Source organism: Dasypus novemcinctus, chromosome 2 (genome assembly GCF_030445035.2).
Source record: "Dasypus novemcinctus isolate mDasNov1 chromosome 2, mDasNov1.1.hap2, whole genome shotgun sequence".
NCBI classification, from domain to species: Eukaryota; Metazoa; Chordata; class Mammalia; order Cingulata; family Dasypodidae; genus Dasypus; species Dasypus novemcinctus.
In genome coordinates, this window is record NC_080674.1 from 115,620,818 (window position 1) to 115,635,988 (window position 15,171).

The following is a 15,171-nucleotide window of genomic DNA, read 5'->3' on the forward strand; positions in this document are numbered from 1 at the left end:
AGTTTACAAACACAATCCTATTTTGGAATTCATAAATAATATAAAACTGCTACATGTAACAAAGGGTACATTTTAAATTAACTCTTGATGAAGACTAAATGGATATAATTAGCTCAGAGGATCAAAGGATTAAAAAGAAATTCAGAAAATGAATCAGAAGTGTAGGGACCTACATTGACACCTCAGCTCCTGAAGAATGAAGGCTGATAGTTGATGAGAGCTTTTGCTTGGAAGGTTTTTTAAGACTGTCATGTGAATGTTAAGTTACTAGGGTTCAGGGAGATAGCCAGTGCAGGTATCAGAGATATAGCTCAAAAGCAAAGGACTTGTTGCCCATGCAAAGCAGCTCAATCTTTGATAAATTGATTTTTTAAATATAATTTATTGAAGTATATCACTCATACATAAACATACATAAACAATAAGTGTATAGTAATAGTTGTGAACTTACAAAACAGACATATATAACATCATATAGGACTCTCATAACTCACCTTACCACCAATACTTTGCAATGTTGTTAAACATTTTTAACTAATGATTAAAGAGCATTGTCAAAATATTACTACTCACCAAAGTATTTTTCCCAAACCCACTCTATAATTATTATCTTTATATCATTTTATACGCTCCACCAATACCTTGCATTGTTGTGAGATATCTGATGCAAATTATGAAAGAATATTGTCAAAATCTTACTACTAATTATAGTCCTTAACTTACATTTAGTGTGTTTTACCCCAAATACACCAAATCACTATTTTTAAATATATTTTTTTATGACAGAAGTTGTAAACTTATAAAACCATCACACACATGTGCAGAATTCCAAAACAACACCCCTCTATCAACATACCACACTAGGGTAGAACATTTGTAACATAATATAATATCATCTGATTGTTCCCATGTCCAGAATGTACATTTGGCTCACATTTTCCATACTGCCCCATTATCAACACAGTATATATTAGGCATAGATGCATGAATATTATATTATTACTGCTAACCACAGTTCATAGGTCACTCCTGTTGTATTATTCCCATGATTCTCCACGTTTCCACCACCCTACAGTAGTGATGTACATTTCCTCTAGCTCACAAAGGACACTCTTGCATCTGTACCATCAACCACAATTCGCATCACCTCTTGGTTTACTGTGCTACTCAGTTACTAGATTATTCTTTAGCACTCTGTCAACTGGCATTTACATACCTAGACTACCATTTTCAGCCACATCCCCATTTATAACCTAGCTGTTACTCACTATGTGTTACCATCCACTCTATACATTTCCACACTTTCACAGTAAAGCTAATTAAAACTTCACATATTAAACATCAGTAGTCCATTCAGTCCTCCTCTTATCTCCTTTAAGAATCCACCACCTACCACCAGGTCTTGAAGATATTTTCCTACATTTTCTTCTAGAAGCTTTGTGGTTCCTGCTTTTATTTTTTAGGTTTTTGATCCATTTTGAGTTAAGTTTTGGATAAGGTGTGAGACAGGGGTCCTCTTTCCTTCTTTTGCTATGGATATCCAGTTCTTTCAGCACCATTTGTTAAATGGACTTTTCTGATCGAGCTGTGAGGATTTGATAGGCTAGTCAAAAATCATTTGTCTGTTTCTGAGTCATCAGTTTGGTTCCATTGTTCTATGTGTCTGTCTTTATGCCAGTAACATGCGATTTTTACCACTATAGCTAGGTAATATAAAGTCTGGAGATGAGGGTTCACTTTTCAATTTTAAGATGTTTCTGGTTATTCAGGACCCCTTATCCTTCCAAATAAATTTGATAATCATGTTTCCAATTTTTAAAAAATGCTAGTGGAATTTTTATTGGGATTGCATTGAAACCGTATATCATGTTGAATAGAATTGACATCTTAATGATATTTAGCCTTCCAATCCATGAGCACGGAATGCTCTTCCAGTTACTTAGGTCTTTTTTAATTTTCTTTAACATTGAGTTGTGGTTTTCTGAATACAAGTGCTTTACATCATTGGTTAAATTTATTCCTGACTATTTGAGTTTTATCTGTCATATTTTATTTTCACCACTCTTTTGACACTTTGTTACTTTTATTGATATAATCTTCATTTCTAGACTCTCTTCCATGCCTCTCTCTTCTGTCTTTTCTTTTCAGGCTCTAGCATACCCCTTAGTATTTCCTGAACATCTGGTCTCTTGGTTAGAAATTCTCTCAGTTTTTGTTGATCTGTGAATATTCTAATTTTGCCCTCATTTTTGAAAGACCATCTTGCCCATATAAGATTCTTGGCAGCAAGTTTTTCTCTTGTAGTATCTTAAATATATCATACCATTGTTTTCTTGCCCCCACGGTTTCTGGTGAGAAATCACACTTAATCTTATTGAGTATTCGGTATATGTTATGCATTGCTTTCCTCTTGCTGTTCTAAGAATTCTCTCTTTGTCTTTGGCCTTTGACATTCTGATGAGTATGTTTCTTGGAGTTGGTCTATTTGGATTTTTTCAGATGGGAGTACGCTGTGCTTCTTGGACAGGAATATCTATGTCCTTCAATAGGGTTGGGAAATTTCCACCATTATTTCTTTAAATATTCCTTCTGTCCCTTTTCCCTTCTCTTCTCCTTCTGGGACAGCCATGATATGTATGTTTGCATGCACTTTGCTGTCATTTAGTTCCCTGAGACCTTGTTCAATTCTTTCCATTCTTTTCTTCACCTGTTCTTCTGTATATTCACTTTCAGAGGTCATTTCTTCAAGCTGACCAATCCTTTCTTCTGCCTCCTCAAATCTGCAGTTACATATTTCAAAGGATTTTTAAATTTTATTTATTGAACTTTTCATTCCCATAAAATATGCTATTTTTAATGTATGCTTTCAAATTTTTCTTTGTGCTCATCCAATGTCTTCTTAATATCCTTAATCCCTTTAGCCATCTCATTGAATTTATTAAGGATTTGTTTGAACATCTATGATTAATTGTCTCAAATCCTTTATGTCTTCCAGAGGCTTACCTTGTTCCTTCAACAGGGCCATAGCTTCCTGTTTCTTGGTGTGGATTGTAATTTTTTGTTGGTGTCTTCGCATCTGGCTTACTAGAGTATTTATTCTGGGTACAGTTTTCCTCTTTAGTTTATGGCTTCCTGCCCTTTCTCCCTGGCTGGTTGTGTAGTAGGAGACAAGGATGTAGTTGGTGCTATAAGCTGTGGAGGCTCAAGCAGCCTTCATTGCTCCAGGGACCAAAGAAGCTTCTCCCAACTTTCTCCTTTGCCAGGGAGTCTGATGAAGCTTCATGCCCCTTTCTCCTCTGACTGGGGAGGGGATGGAGTTGCAGGTGTGGGCAGTAATGTATGCAGTGTGGGTCCAAGATGACCGCAGTTGCTTCAGTAGACTTCCGATTATTCAATCTGTGCCGGCCAAAGGCACCTGCAGTTACCTGGATAGGCTGGCGCAGGGCCTGCCACCCATCTCCCTGCCAGAGGTGAGAGGCCCATCTAGGTGAAAGAAACTGGTTCCTACTGTCACTGTGATTTTCGGTATGCCTGGCATCCCCTTATGCTGGGGGCAGAGTCAAATGGTAGCCACCAGACTTTTTCCAACTTGGACAGATTCTCACCCTATCTCTTCCTAGGGTTATACCTTAGTCAGCCAAGTCTACTAATCAATAGGCAAAATCGGTGGCCAACTATCTTCTCCTCCTCCTTGTTTTTGGGAAATGGAGCTTCCAATTCCAGTGACAGAATAGCTCCTGGGGCAGCTTGCACTGCCAGAGTAGGATAATCATCAGTCCCTGCAGCTTGGCTGGTAATTTCCCAGAGAGGCTGGTGCAGGTCTCCCCATCTTCCTCCCAGACAAAGGTGGGGTTGGGGCTTAGGCTAGAGCTACAATCTGATCTGGATGGAGAGAAGGCAGTCCCCACCATCACTGTGATTTTCAGTCTGTCCTGCTTCCCCTTGTGTCAGGCATGGAGTTAAGATGGCAGCTACTGGCCTCCTTCTGACTTGAACAGGTTCAAACTTTAGCTGTTCTTAGGATTATACTTTAGCCAACCGAATTTACTAATCAGTAGATGAAGTTGGTGCTCAACCATCTCTTCCTCCCCCATTTTTGGGAAATGAACCTTTCAATTCCAGCCACAGGACAGCTCCCAAGGCTGCTTGTGCCTCCAGTGGAAGATGGGCACTGGCCTCTGTGGTGTGGAGTGCTCTACTTACGAATCTTCTCTGTAGATGGGCAGTCTCCTCCATCCATTCCTTCAAGGATGTTGCAAGATGCTCCTCTGTTCTCCTGGAGCCCCAAACAGTTACTTCAGCTAGCTCCAGATAGCTCTGGGTGTTTACTAACTGCCCTGAAGCAGGAGCTGACTCTAGGAGCTCCTTACTCTGCTGCCATCTTGCTGGTTGTTGCTAGATTTGTTTTGATGCAAATGCAAATGCTGTACATTTGGGAAATACTTGCCATGTGGATAAAGTATTAAATTGCCAAGCTTTTTTGTAATATATTCACAAAGCATGCTAAATTGGCTATTTTGCTTTGGGAAATATACTTTTATATGTTATACTTCTCTACTGAAATGCCACACTGCATTTCTCAGCAGTGTTCATTGGCTAATAATTCAATTATAAACACGTCATTATTTTCATGTTAGATTGGAAAGGCTTTTGTGCTGGGTTGAGCTATCTCCCCAGAACAAATGGGACAGTTTATAAAATACCAAACCATAGGGTGGAGCATTGAGAATATAAAGTGTCATATAAAATTAAATCATATTAAATGCAAATCTGCCCTACATCAAGCTCTGCAGCTAAATTTCTAGGGTGTAGGCTAGTGGCATGACAGCTGAGAGAGGGCCTCTTGCATTCTCTTTTTCTCTACACTATCTTCTTAATTTGTTATTTATCATCTTTAGTGTATTTCCTTTCCTTGCTTTGTTTTTTATTCTCTCTTCCCTAATTTTCTGGTCACCTGTATAGAGTCCTTTTGTAGATCCTGGGCTATTTTAGTTTCCTGCCTGATAAAGCAAATACCATGCACTGGGTTGGCTTCAACAACAGGAGCACAGTTTTGAAGCTAGGCAAAGTCCAAAATCAGTGTTCTCAAGGTGACGCTTTCTCCCCAAAGACTATTTCACTCTGGGGCTGGCTGCTGGCTATATTTGGGATCTCTGGTCATTGGCTTTTCTGTCACATGACAAATCACATGGCAGCTCTTCTCCCTTTTCTTGTGGGTTCCGTTGATTTTCAGGTTTGGGCTGTTCCCAGTGACTTTCTGTCCATATGTCTGACTTTTATTCTGCTTATAAAGGACTTCAGTAATAGTACTGAGTATTCAGTAATAGTACCTGATTTAGTGGGTCACACCTTAACTGAAGTAACCACATCAAAAGATCCTATTTACAATGGTTCACACCCACAGGAATGTATTCAGTAATGAACAAGTTTTTCTGGGGCACATAGATTCAAGCCACAATATGGGCTTTCCCTTTCCAGGGTTTAGATGAAACCAACTGCTCCCTGTGTTTCTTTCTATATTGCAGGATATTTTTAAAGGGGGTTGTAAGAAGTCAGGCAGGGATTTATACTGGTCATTAGCATCAGAAATGGTCAGGAAACTAATCACTTACATAGGCATGAACAATTTTTGCCTCAATTTTTTCATTTGCAAAGAACAGTTGTATAAAATATTAAGTATAAAAATTAACTAGTCCATAAATGTTTACAGAAAACCTAAAATGTGAATCATTAGCAAATTAAATTAAATCAATGTTGATGCAATACAATAAACTGAAAATTGGTTAAAGGAACAATTTACTTCCAAAATTAGATATTCTTAATGAGCCATTTCTTCTATCTCAGAACTTACTTAAACTTTTATTTGTTAGTTATTGGTAAATAAATTAGACAAAGTCATGCAATATGCACTTTTATATATTTTAGGTTATTTTTAAAATCAAATGAGAGTTTTCCAATAGTTAAAGTAGTTCTAGTTGTTTGTCCCATTTGGAACACCTAAACTTATTTTCTATAATAAAGAATGGTCTGAAGGAATCACCACAGATTCTCTCAGTGATAGAAGAGAGTAACCTCATTCACATCAGAGAACCTCTAATTTTTGTTATATTAAGGTGCACTATATTAGCATACATCTATTAACATAACATTTATTATTTATATAAAACATTATATTTACATTTATAATTCCCTATTTAAAATACAATCCTTACTTTTTAAATATAAAATAATCACAGTCTTTGTCAAACTGCAATACTGAGTTATTTCCTCCCATCAGGACATGTTATTAAGGAAGTTTCTCATGAGCCCTTTTACAAACTAGGCAATTTCTAAAAAAGCATGTAAGTTCTAAGCCATCCTCCAGTAATCTTTATGTGGCCCAGAATCCAAAAATCTTGCAAATGAAAGTGAGAAAATGACTTGCTTTTATAAGGAATGATGCAGATTCTCAGGACAGCTTACAATGATCCTGGGGGACTTAGAATTTAAGTATATAAAGGCCATTGAGGCAGAGGGAGGAGTCTGAGGCCAAAAAATAGGAACTAATTTTAAGGAAAATGTATGATGACTGAATCTGAAACTTGTTATGGGATGATAGATTATTACCATTAGCCTTGAAAAAGGACTTTAAAACTCTCATTCTCCTTAAATATTGGAAAAGGATACACTTTGACTAATTTCCTCAGAAATAATTTTTAAAATTCTTTCCTCCATTGAGCCCTTATTCTCTTTTGTACATAATTTAACACTTCTTTTTCCCTTCTTAAATTAACACATATCCAGGGAAAAACTAATGCTTATCAGCCAAGATTCATTTTTGTTATATCTTACATGTAATGCATACAGAAATAGTATATTTCCTTCAGGGATAGTAAACTGTACTTCATTGTTGCTTAACAATTGAAAAATAAAGGATGTTTTAAATACTGGAATGAACTTCCTATCAATAACAAATTTCAATTAATAAAGATAAACTATTCCATATATGCCTGAACTTCTAACAAAAAGAAAGATAGGAACAATTTATTGATGAAATGAACTAATACAAAATATATAAATTGCCCTTGCCTTTGCAACTGAGATAATAAATCTTTTTCATAGTCAACTAAGGTGTGATTAACATTTAAGTACAAAGGTTATTTAACATTTAAGCACAAAGGTTGCTTCATGAGTTACTTTGGATTTATAGGCTCACTCTTACCAGCATTTCTTTTGAAGCTGTGCTTTATGGAAGATGAGATGCTCAAGCACATTATTCAACTGAGGATTATTACTCTGAACACAAGACCATGCAGCAACACAGTGCCAGAGCAGGTGGTTAACTTCATATCCTCCCTGATTACATTTCAAATGTTCCTGGAATTAAAATATAAAAATATTTCCAGGAAATCAGTCTTTGTCTTGATAAACAGGATAAACTTAAAATATACAAACGAAAATGCATATTTTCTTGCATGTGTTTCATCAAGCAGAGCAATTCATACAAGTATATTTCTGTAAGTATTTATAGTTAATATGAACCATCAAGAATAAAGTGTTATATTTAAATACGGGTCGCTGCTTTTCAATGACATGAGTTCTACATGGGACAAAACCCTTCATCCTTTAAGAGACAACTGTTCTCTTAGCCTCTGTGTGGCTTAGTTCTCCCTGATAACTAAGGAGGAAGGCATAGAGGAAAGGCTGAACATGATCTAATCATATATTAGGCTTAAAAATGTGATTTCCGTTTTCGGGACTTGGAGTTGTCCTGGGTGGTGCTGCAGGGACAGTTACTGGACATTGTATGTCCTCCCATGGCCCACTGGGTGGACTGTGGGAGAGTGTGGGCTATGATGTGGACCATTGACCATGAGGTGCAGCGGTGCTCAGAGATGTGTTCACCAAATGCAGTGAATGCCTCATGATGATGGAGGAGGTTGTTGTTAATGGGGGAGGAGTGGGGTGAGGGGGGTGGGGGTATATGGGGACCTCATATTTTTTTAATGTAACATTAAAAAAAAAATAAGGAAAAAAAATGTGATTTCCACATTAAGGGCCAGAATATATGCCTAGCTGGACATGGTCAGTGCCTGTTAAGTAACTTTTAAAAGCCAACAAATTCAGTTAACAAATGAGCTGTTGATTTTATTTGTTTTTTGGAGAGCTTCCTGACAGTTTCATAGCATTAATTGGTCTACTGAAGTAATTGGTATAAGGGAACCTGATTTTATTGTTAGACAATGGTAATAAGCACTCTCATTCAATTTTTGTCAACAGTAAAAATTCAGATTTACATACTGCGATGTGTACTTAAATTGCTAACATAGTTGAAATTTTATGGGTTTTTTTCCTTTTATTTTATTTTTATTTTTCAACTATAACATATTAAGGTAAAATTTACACTTACTTTTAACTTGGATTTCTTGTGAATAGACTCATTTCATTTTTTTATTTTTTTATTTTTTAATACTTTTTAGATTAAAAAAAAAAACTTTAGATTACACTGCCTCCACATCAATGATACAAGTTCTTCTATTGCTAGAATAATAAAAAGTCTATAGTAGAATAACAGTAAGTCTACTCTAGCCCATCATTCATTCCCTAATCCTGAGGATTCTGGGATGGTGATGTCCACTCTGCATTGTCCATCAACATCTCCTTGTTAGTTTTCTGGGTGAGTGGTATTTTATGTTTTTATGCTCAAAAGAAACACTTAAGGGAATTGAAAGGGCTTTGCAATTATTATTCATTATACAAAACAACTTTGGGACTGCAAGTTAAGATAACTTCAACACAAGAGTACTCAAGATAGAAGGTCTCGAGTTCATTAATAAATTTTAACCTAAGTGATTTTAAAAGTTCCTGCTAACCTGTTTAGTTAAGCCAAGTGAAGTGTACAGATCTACTTCCATCATGAAATGTTAGATGGAGGAAATAAAAGCATGAGTAAGTAAATGAGGCTACTGACCTTTGGCAAAAATAATTCAGGAAAGCAAGTGGAAATGAATCAGTGTTTAGAATGTTAGAATATTCCAAAGAAAAGTTCTATTCTAAAATGATGTAAGGCATCAGACTGAGACATGCTGATGTCAGCAAATGCAAACATTTTATACAAATAACTCAATTTTCTACTTTGTGGTACAGCCTGTACAAAATGTGGAACTCATATACATACAAAGTTCTCTTTCAAACTGCTCTAGGTGTCTCAGCCTGCATGCTGACAGTACATAGGTAACAAATTTATTCTGAATAAACAGGCTAGTAGATATGTGTTGAAACTTCTGGATGCCTTAACCAATTAACTTCAAGCAATCAATCCTTTTTTTGGTTTTTCCACATCATGGTTATTGTGTGACTATGTAGACTATTCAGTTAAATTAAAAATTCTTGTTTTAATATATCAAAAGAGAAATTTTCTGTAAACATTTGGTAAAAGAAAGGTCAGAATTTAAACAATGACCAATATTTTTTATATTCAATTTTATGTGACAATACTTTCACATATCACTGAGAAAGGAAAAAAGGAGCATCTGACATTCAAAACTGATTTGACATCAATATCATTACAAGCTGGGGTGGTGTTCAGACAGGGCATTTTGTCCCCTTTTGGACAAAATTTACAGAACATCTACCTTAGACAACATTACTCTGTGGCCTTGGTAAAATGAAATAAACAAGGTCACTTGACAATTTTTCTAAGACAAAAACAAAGTCACTGTGCCACCCACAAAATACCCAACCATAGAATTGCCCCCACTCCCTGACAGCATCCAATCTAGAGTGGACTCCCACATCCTTAATCCTCCCCCAAATCACCCAACCAACGCCCAAATCCTATAATATATTCATTCTAACACTCTCTTACTGAGACACCTAAAATTTCCCCATGGAGTGTGTTCTCACTCATTGCAACAATTAAGAAACCTAACTTGCTACACTGCTGGTTTGTTTCTAGTAGTCTTTGATGAGCATTGGTACCATCAAATGCAAATGAATACACTTGTGAATTTTCCAGAAATAGAAGCTTATCATTTATCCTCATGCATTTTATATGTTTCAAGACTTTTCTTGGAAATCTTGCTAAAATTTCTTCCCTGCTTCCTTCAAAAAAAGGAACAATACACTAATTTTGATGAATGAATATAATGATGATTGTATGAGGTAACACAATCATCACACATATTGTAAGAGTGGTAGACCAGAACTAGTGATACTCTGAGTGCTATTAAGGTGGTGCAGGGTAACTTATTTTTACCATAAACCAGACTTACTCAAGGGTTGGTTGACAGATAAATGCCATCTGTGAACTGTTAACAAGATGAAATTACGAATAAGACAGGAAATTTCAAAACAACTTGACAGAATAATTTTATATAAATTCAATCTAAAAAAAATTTCTGAGCTTGTGTTTTGAGTGTGTCTTTCTTACTTTATCTTTCTTGTAATCCATCATTATTGTATTTTGCAAAATATTAGTCAGTGATAGATTGGAAATTTTTTTTTAAGTTGGGAGGAATCCTTTATCATAGCTAGTTCGAGAAGAACTGAATACTGCATTAAATGACTACCAGAGAGCATATATACATACATATATATATATATATATAACACCACTTCCTACAGCTCTTTCATCTCCCCCTTGCTGCACAGTTTTGGGCTGTCTGTTGTTGCAGCTTGTGCCAGGTCTTCTTTGAGAAGCCCACCTATACAACTGTGCTGTCTAATCTGCTGTTGGATGAGAATTCAGATAATCACATTAGCTTGAATTTAGGCAAATTTAAATTATACCAGCTCTGAGTGTCTATCAGGCTTTCTCTTATAACAGAAATTAGCTTTAAAGTATGGTTTCTATTTTGACTACTTAGAGACAGCTTTTTGGGTTTCATTCTTGCTTTCAGTCATTTGGGAATGGTTGGCATTGCCATGAAAATACTTCTGAATACAAATGTGTTACCTGAGTAGCACAGCAGGAATCATAGAATGATACTCCTAATTTTAACAAATCTACATTTCAGACCAATCCAATTCCTTATAATTATTTATAGTTGAAGTACAGCACAAAATATTCCAAATTTAGGTAATGCCTCTGACTTAGTGTGTACTGAAAGTGTCAGAAAACAAGATTGCTAAATATATTGGAAGGTAAACTACTATGTGGTTGCAAGTTTTCTGAGACTTTTTTTGACTTTAGGACAGACAAAACTATTTAGCAAAGCGTCTACTACATTTTGGCTGCATTTAAGCCTACATTCTCCAAAGCACTAAACTATTACCATGTGACAAATGTGGTTAGTGAATTCAGCTTTTTGAGTGAACAAGGGACAGGGTGGAAAACTTAATCCAGCACTCTGACTCTGCAATCCACAGAGCTAATTAAAGTGTACCATATGTCAAAGTCAATAGGAACTCTCTGTCTGGATCAGCTTAAAAGGACATTAAAAGGAGAAACGGGTTCCAGCAGCAGATAAAAAAAAAAAACCTCTCATTTTTATATAGAACCATTTCTCATATTACAATGTATGTGTCCTATAGAATTATTTTGTTGGCAATTTTAATGGCACTTTAACAACAAAATAAATAATTATGCTTTTACTCTAATGCATATAATTATATAGAAAAATCAAATATTTTACAAGCTGTGGAGCTTCTAGCTATCTCAGAGGACAACAGCTCTGGAAAAAAAGTCACAAATTATCTAAAATAGCTGCTAATAATAATAATAAAAAAAAGGAGATGATAAATGTGAATATATCCTCTACATCCCTATTAATATCTCTTTTCCCCTCTTCTCTTCCCAGAAGGTGAGAGAAATGGGTATTGAAAGGGTAAATACCTAAACCTGGAGATCATGGTTTAGATTAAGCTATGCTGGAGAAATTGGGAAGAAACTGGGGAAGGTTAGCACATGCAATCAAGGATAAACTAACTGAATTGGTCATTTTGGTGGCACTATGGCGACACTAGCTTTTTTTTTAATTCATTTTTTAAAAAATATTACATTCAAAAAATATGAAGTCCCATTCAACCCCACCGCCCCCACCCCCCACTCCCCCCACAGCAACACTCTCTCCCATCATCATGACACATCCATTGCATTTGGTAAGTACATCTCTGGGCATCGCTGCACCTCATAGTTAATGGTCCACATCATAGCCCACACTCTCCCACGTTCCATCCAGACACTAGCTTTTATGTTCTTTATACTATGAGGTGATAGGAGAAAAGGAGGACAATAAATCTGATACGCCAAAATCTATTATTAATACCCTCATAGAATCAAACACTTAAAGCAAAAGGATTCATCTATGCCCTTTGTTCTACAAAGTGAAAAAAGACACAGAGAGACTTCAGGATTTGTCCCACTCTAAGCAGATACTTTCTTTTCATATGTTGACATTTTGTCCCTTCCACTCCAGACAGAGCTCTACAGCAATAAGCTTCCATTTTATTGCTGTGTTTGTGCAATGAGAGTAACAACGAGTTCATTCTTATAGAAAAGCAGGGAAACACTGAAGGTTACCTGCCTCATAATCAACGTTCATGTCACCAGGATTCCACAGTATCATGAGTTATTTATTTAAAGGGAAAACACTAAAATCCCTACTTTAAGTCAGCATAACTATGTCCTTCGACTGAAATTATTATATTTAACTGCCTCGGTTAAAACGAGTATCCAAATATATTTTCAATACTCATTATTTACATTTGCATGGCACTTTATAGTTTACAATGCACACGATTTATTTCAATCTCCATAACAACTACATTGATTAAATAGGGCAGATATGATGATGATAGTCATGATGATGACCATGATGATGGTGATGGCTTTTTTTTAAGATAGGCAAAGGAGGTTTGGAGAGTTTAAAGGACCTTCTCAAGATCACACAGCCAGTTGGTGTCCAGGTTGTCTCTTTTCATGATCAGTGCTTTTTCTGTTGCTCAATGTCTTAGATTATTTATTTATCATTAAAATATTTTTAAACAAATCAATTTTATTGGTACATACTAATAAAGCCTGCAATTTATCCAAAATGTACAGTCAATGGTATTTGGTATAATCACATAGTTGTGTGTTCATCGCTTCAATCATTATTAAAGCATTTTCATCATTTCAATAATAATAAACAAAAACAAACAAACAAGAAAATTCCTCACTTCTCAATCTCTCTGTTTTCCCTGTTGTACATAGCTGTTGTTTCTGGCTATTCTTGCACAATTATTTATTTGCTTATTAAGCAGTTTTATTGAGCTATAGTCACTTTCCACATGATCTATCCAAAGTGTTTTATCAAAAAAGTTGTACATTCATCTCAAATTTTTAGAACAATTTCATTACTCCAAAAAGAAAGACTCCACACCCCTTAGCATTCCTTCCTCAGTCCTACAAAACCACTAATCTAATTTCATCTTTATAAGTTGATTTATATTTACATTTTATATAATGGAATCATTAAATATGTAGTATTCTGTGTTTGGTCTCCTTTACTTAGTACAATGGGTTTTTTGTCTGATATTAACATTTTGCCTACATTTGTTCACCTTCAAAGAAAAAGTCTTACAGATGCAATTTTACCCATTTTCATAATTCACATAGTGTATTTATATTTCACATAATATATTTAGTTCATAATAGGGCAATCATAAAATATTTGCTCTTTTTAAAATGTTTTTTAAATTTGAAAACAAGAGCTCTTTTTTTTTTGCATGAACCAATTTGTGTTCAGTAATATTTATAAGCAAAAGGTCCAAATTACTTATTTTATGTCACTCTCTATATAAATGGTTCACCAAGTAATGGGCCAAAAAGAAAACACTTAGTCCTAGAAAGAACAGAAATAGATGAAGTTAAAATTTTTTTGCTTCAACATTTAAATTATAGTTAATTTAATAAGGGTCCAAGGGAAGCATGAGAAAACTGTGCAGTAACTCATAGATAAAGCTATTTGAAAACAGAATCGTCCTTCAATTTTCTCACCTTCTATTAAAAGCATTTATATTTCTCTTTTGTTTTTTAGAAATTATTCAAAACACAAATTTTCTATTTATAAACTATAAAATAATAAATATATAAAACAAAAGCTAAAATATTAGAAGAATCAAGGCTTCAAAGTACTCATTACTCTCTTTTGGAACATTTGTGAGGAAAGAAAGAAAATAAAGACATTATTAACTCCAGAGATTGAAGTTTCTCTTTTGAAGTATATCAGTCAATAAAGAATGCACAATTATATAGTTCATTGTGGCTGTGTTTGCATAATACACAGTTAATTATTGTATTTAGAAAATACAGAATTAGGGCAATTTTCTCTAAAGCCAGTCACTAATATATGAGTTAGAAATTAAAAGATTTTTATATACTAGAGATTATTTTAATTCCTCAAATTTGAGCTAAGCTTTCAGTTGATTTTAATGGTGTATTAAATTTTATTACATATAAATTATGGCAGCCTAAAAATATTAATCTCATGAATAAATGACTGGCACTGTACACACTTTCCCTTTCATACAAATATATTATCTTAAAATATTAATTTTAAGTCAATCTAAATTATGTTGCAATTTTTAATTAAATGGCCAAGATGGACTCTAAAAGGAAGAATGTATGAAGGCATTATTCCATTTAAAGTATTAGTGGTCTAGATAGATGTCCCACCACTAATCCTATTATTAATAAACACTATCTAGGAAATATGCAAATGGTTGCATGAATTAATGTGTTTGCTATTTACCCCTCAGCTAACCTGATCGCAAACAACACTTACTGAATTGACAAGTACAATTATTTAATTACAGTAATCTTATCTGATGCATCATGCACTGGGATATAGCACCCACCATATCAGAATCTATGTTCTCATATCCTTCCTTGTTTTCCACAGGGCTAATAACTGATTCAGATGCTAGTTCTCTTTTACATATAATTTCCGCAGTTTTCTGGATGAACTCCACATTTGAAAAGATGTTTGGATACTTGTAATACGAGTGTCCAGAAAAAGAAAGTGCTATTGTAAGAAAAAAATAATTTGTGAGCAATATTTCATTAATATTTTGCATTGTGCCTCATTTGTCTTTCAGCAATTAAACTATAATTAAATTCAGTCCTCAGATGCTGAAACTGCAGTACCTTGTCCCACTATTTAAGATTTGTAATGGTATGTATGACCCCTGGTGGCATAACAGAAAACT

General features: G+C 34.9%; 1 protein-coding gene across 5 annotated transcripts in view; it reads right to left on the bottom strand.

Moving 5' to 3' along the window:
• The window catches only part of TMEM232 (transmembrane protein 232), a 310,133-nt gene that overhangs the window by 213,172 nt on the left and 81,790 nt on the right, over nucleotides 1-15,171 (bottom strand). For all 5 annotated transcript variants that reach the window (XM_058276997.1, XM_058277002.1, XM_071209324.1 and 2 more), the window contains 2 exons: nucleotides 14,821-14,987; nucleotides 7,202-7,356 (listed from right to left, as the gene is read on the bottom strand). In XM_058276997.1, coding sequence (XP_058132980.1) covers nucleotides 7,202-7,356; nucleotides 14,821-14,987 — 322 coding nt within the window. The remainder of the gene's footprint in view (nucleotides 1-7,201; nucleotides 7,357-14,820; nucleotides 14,988-15,171) is intronic.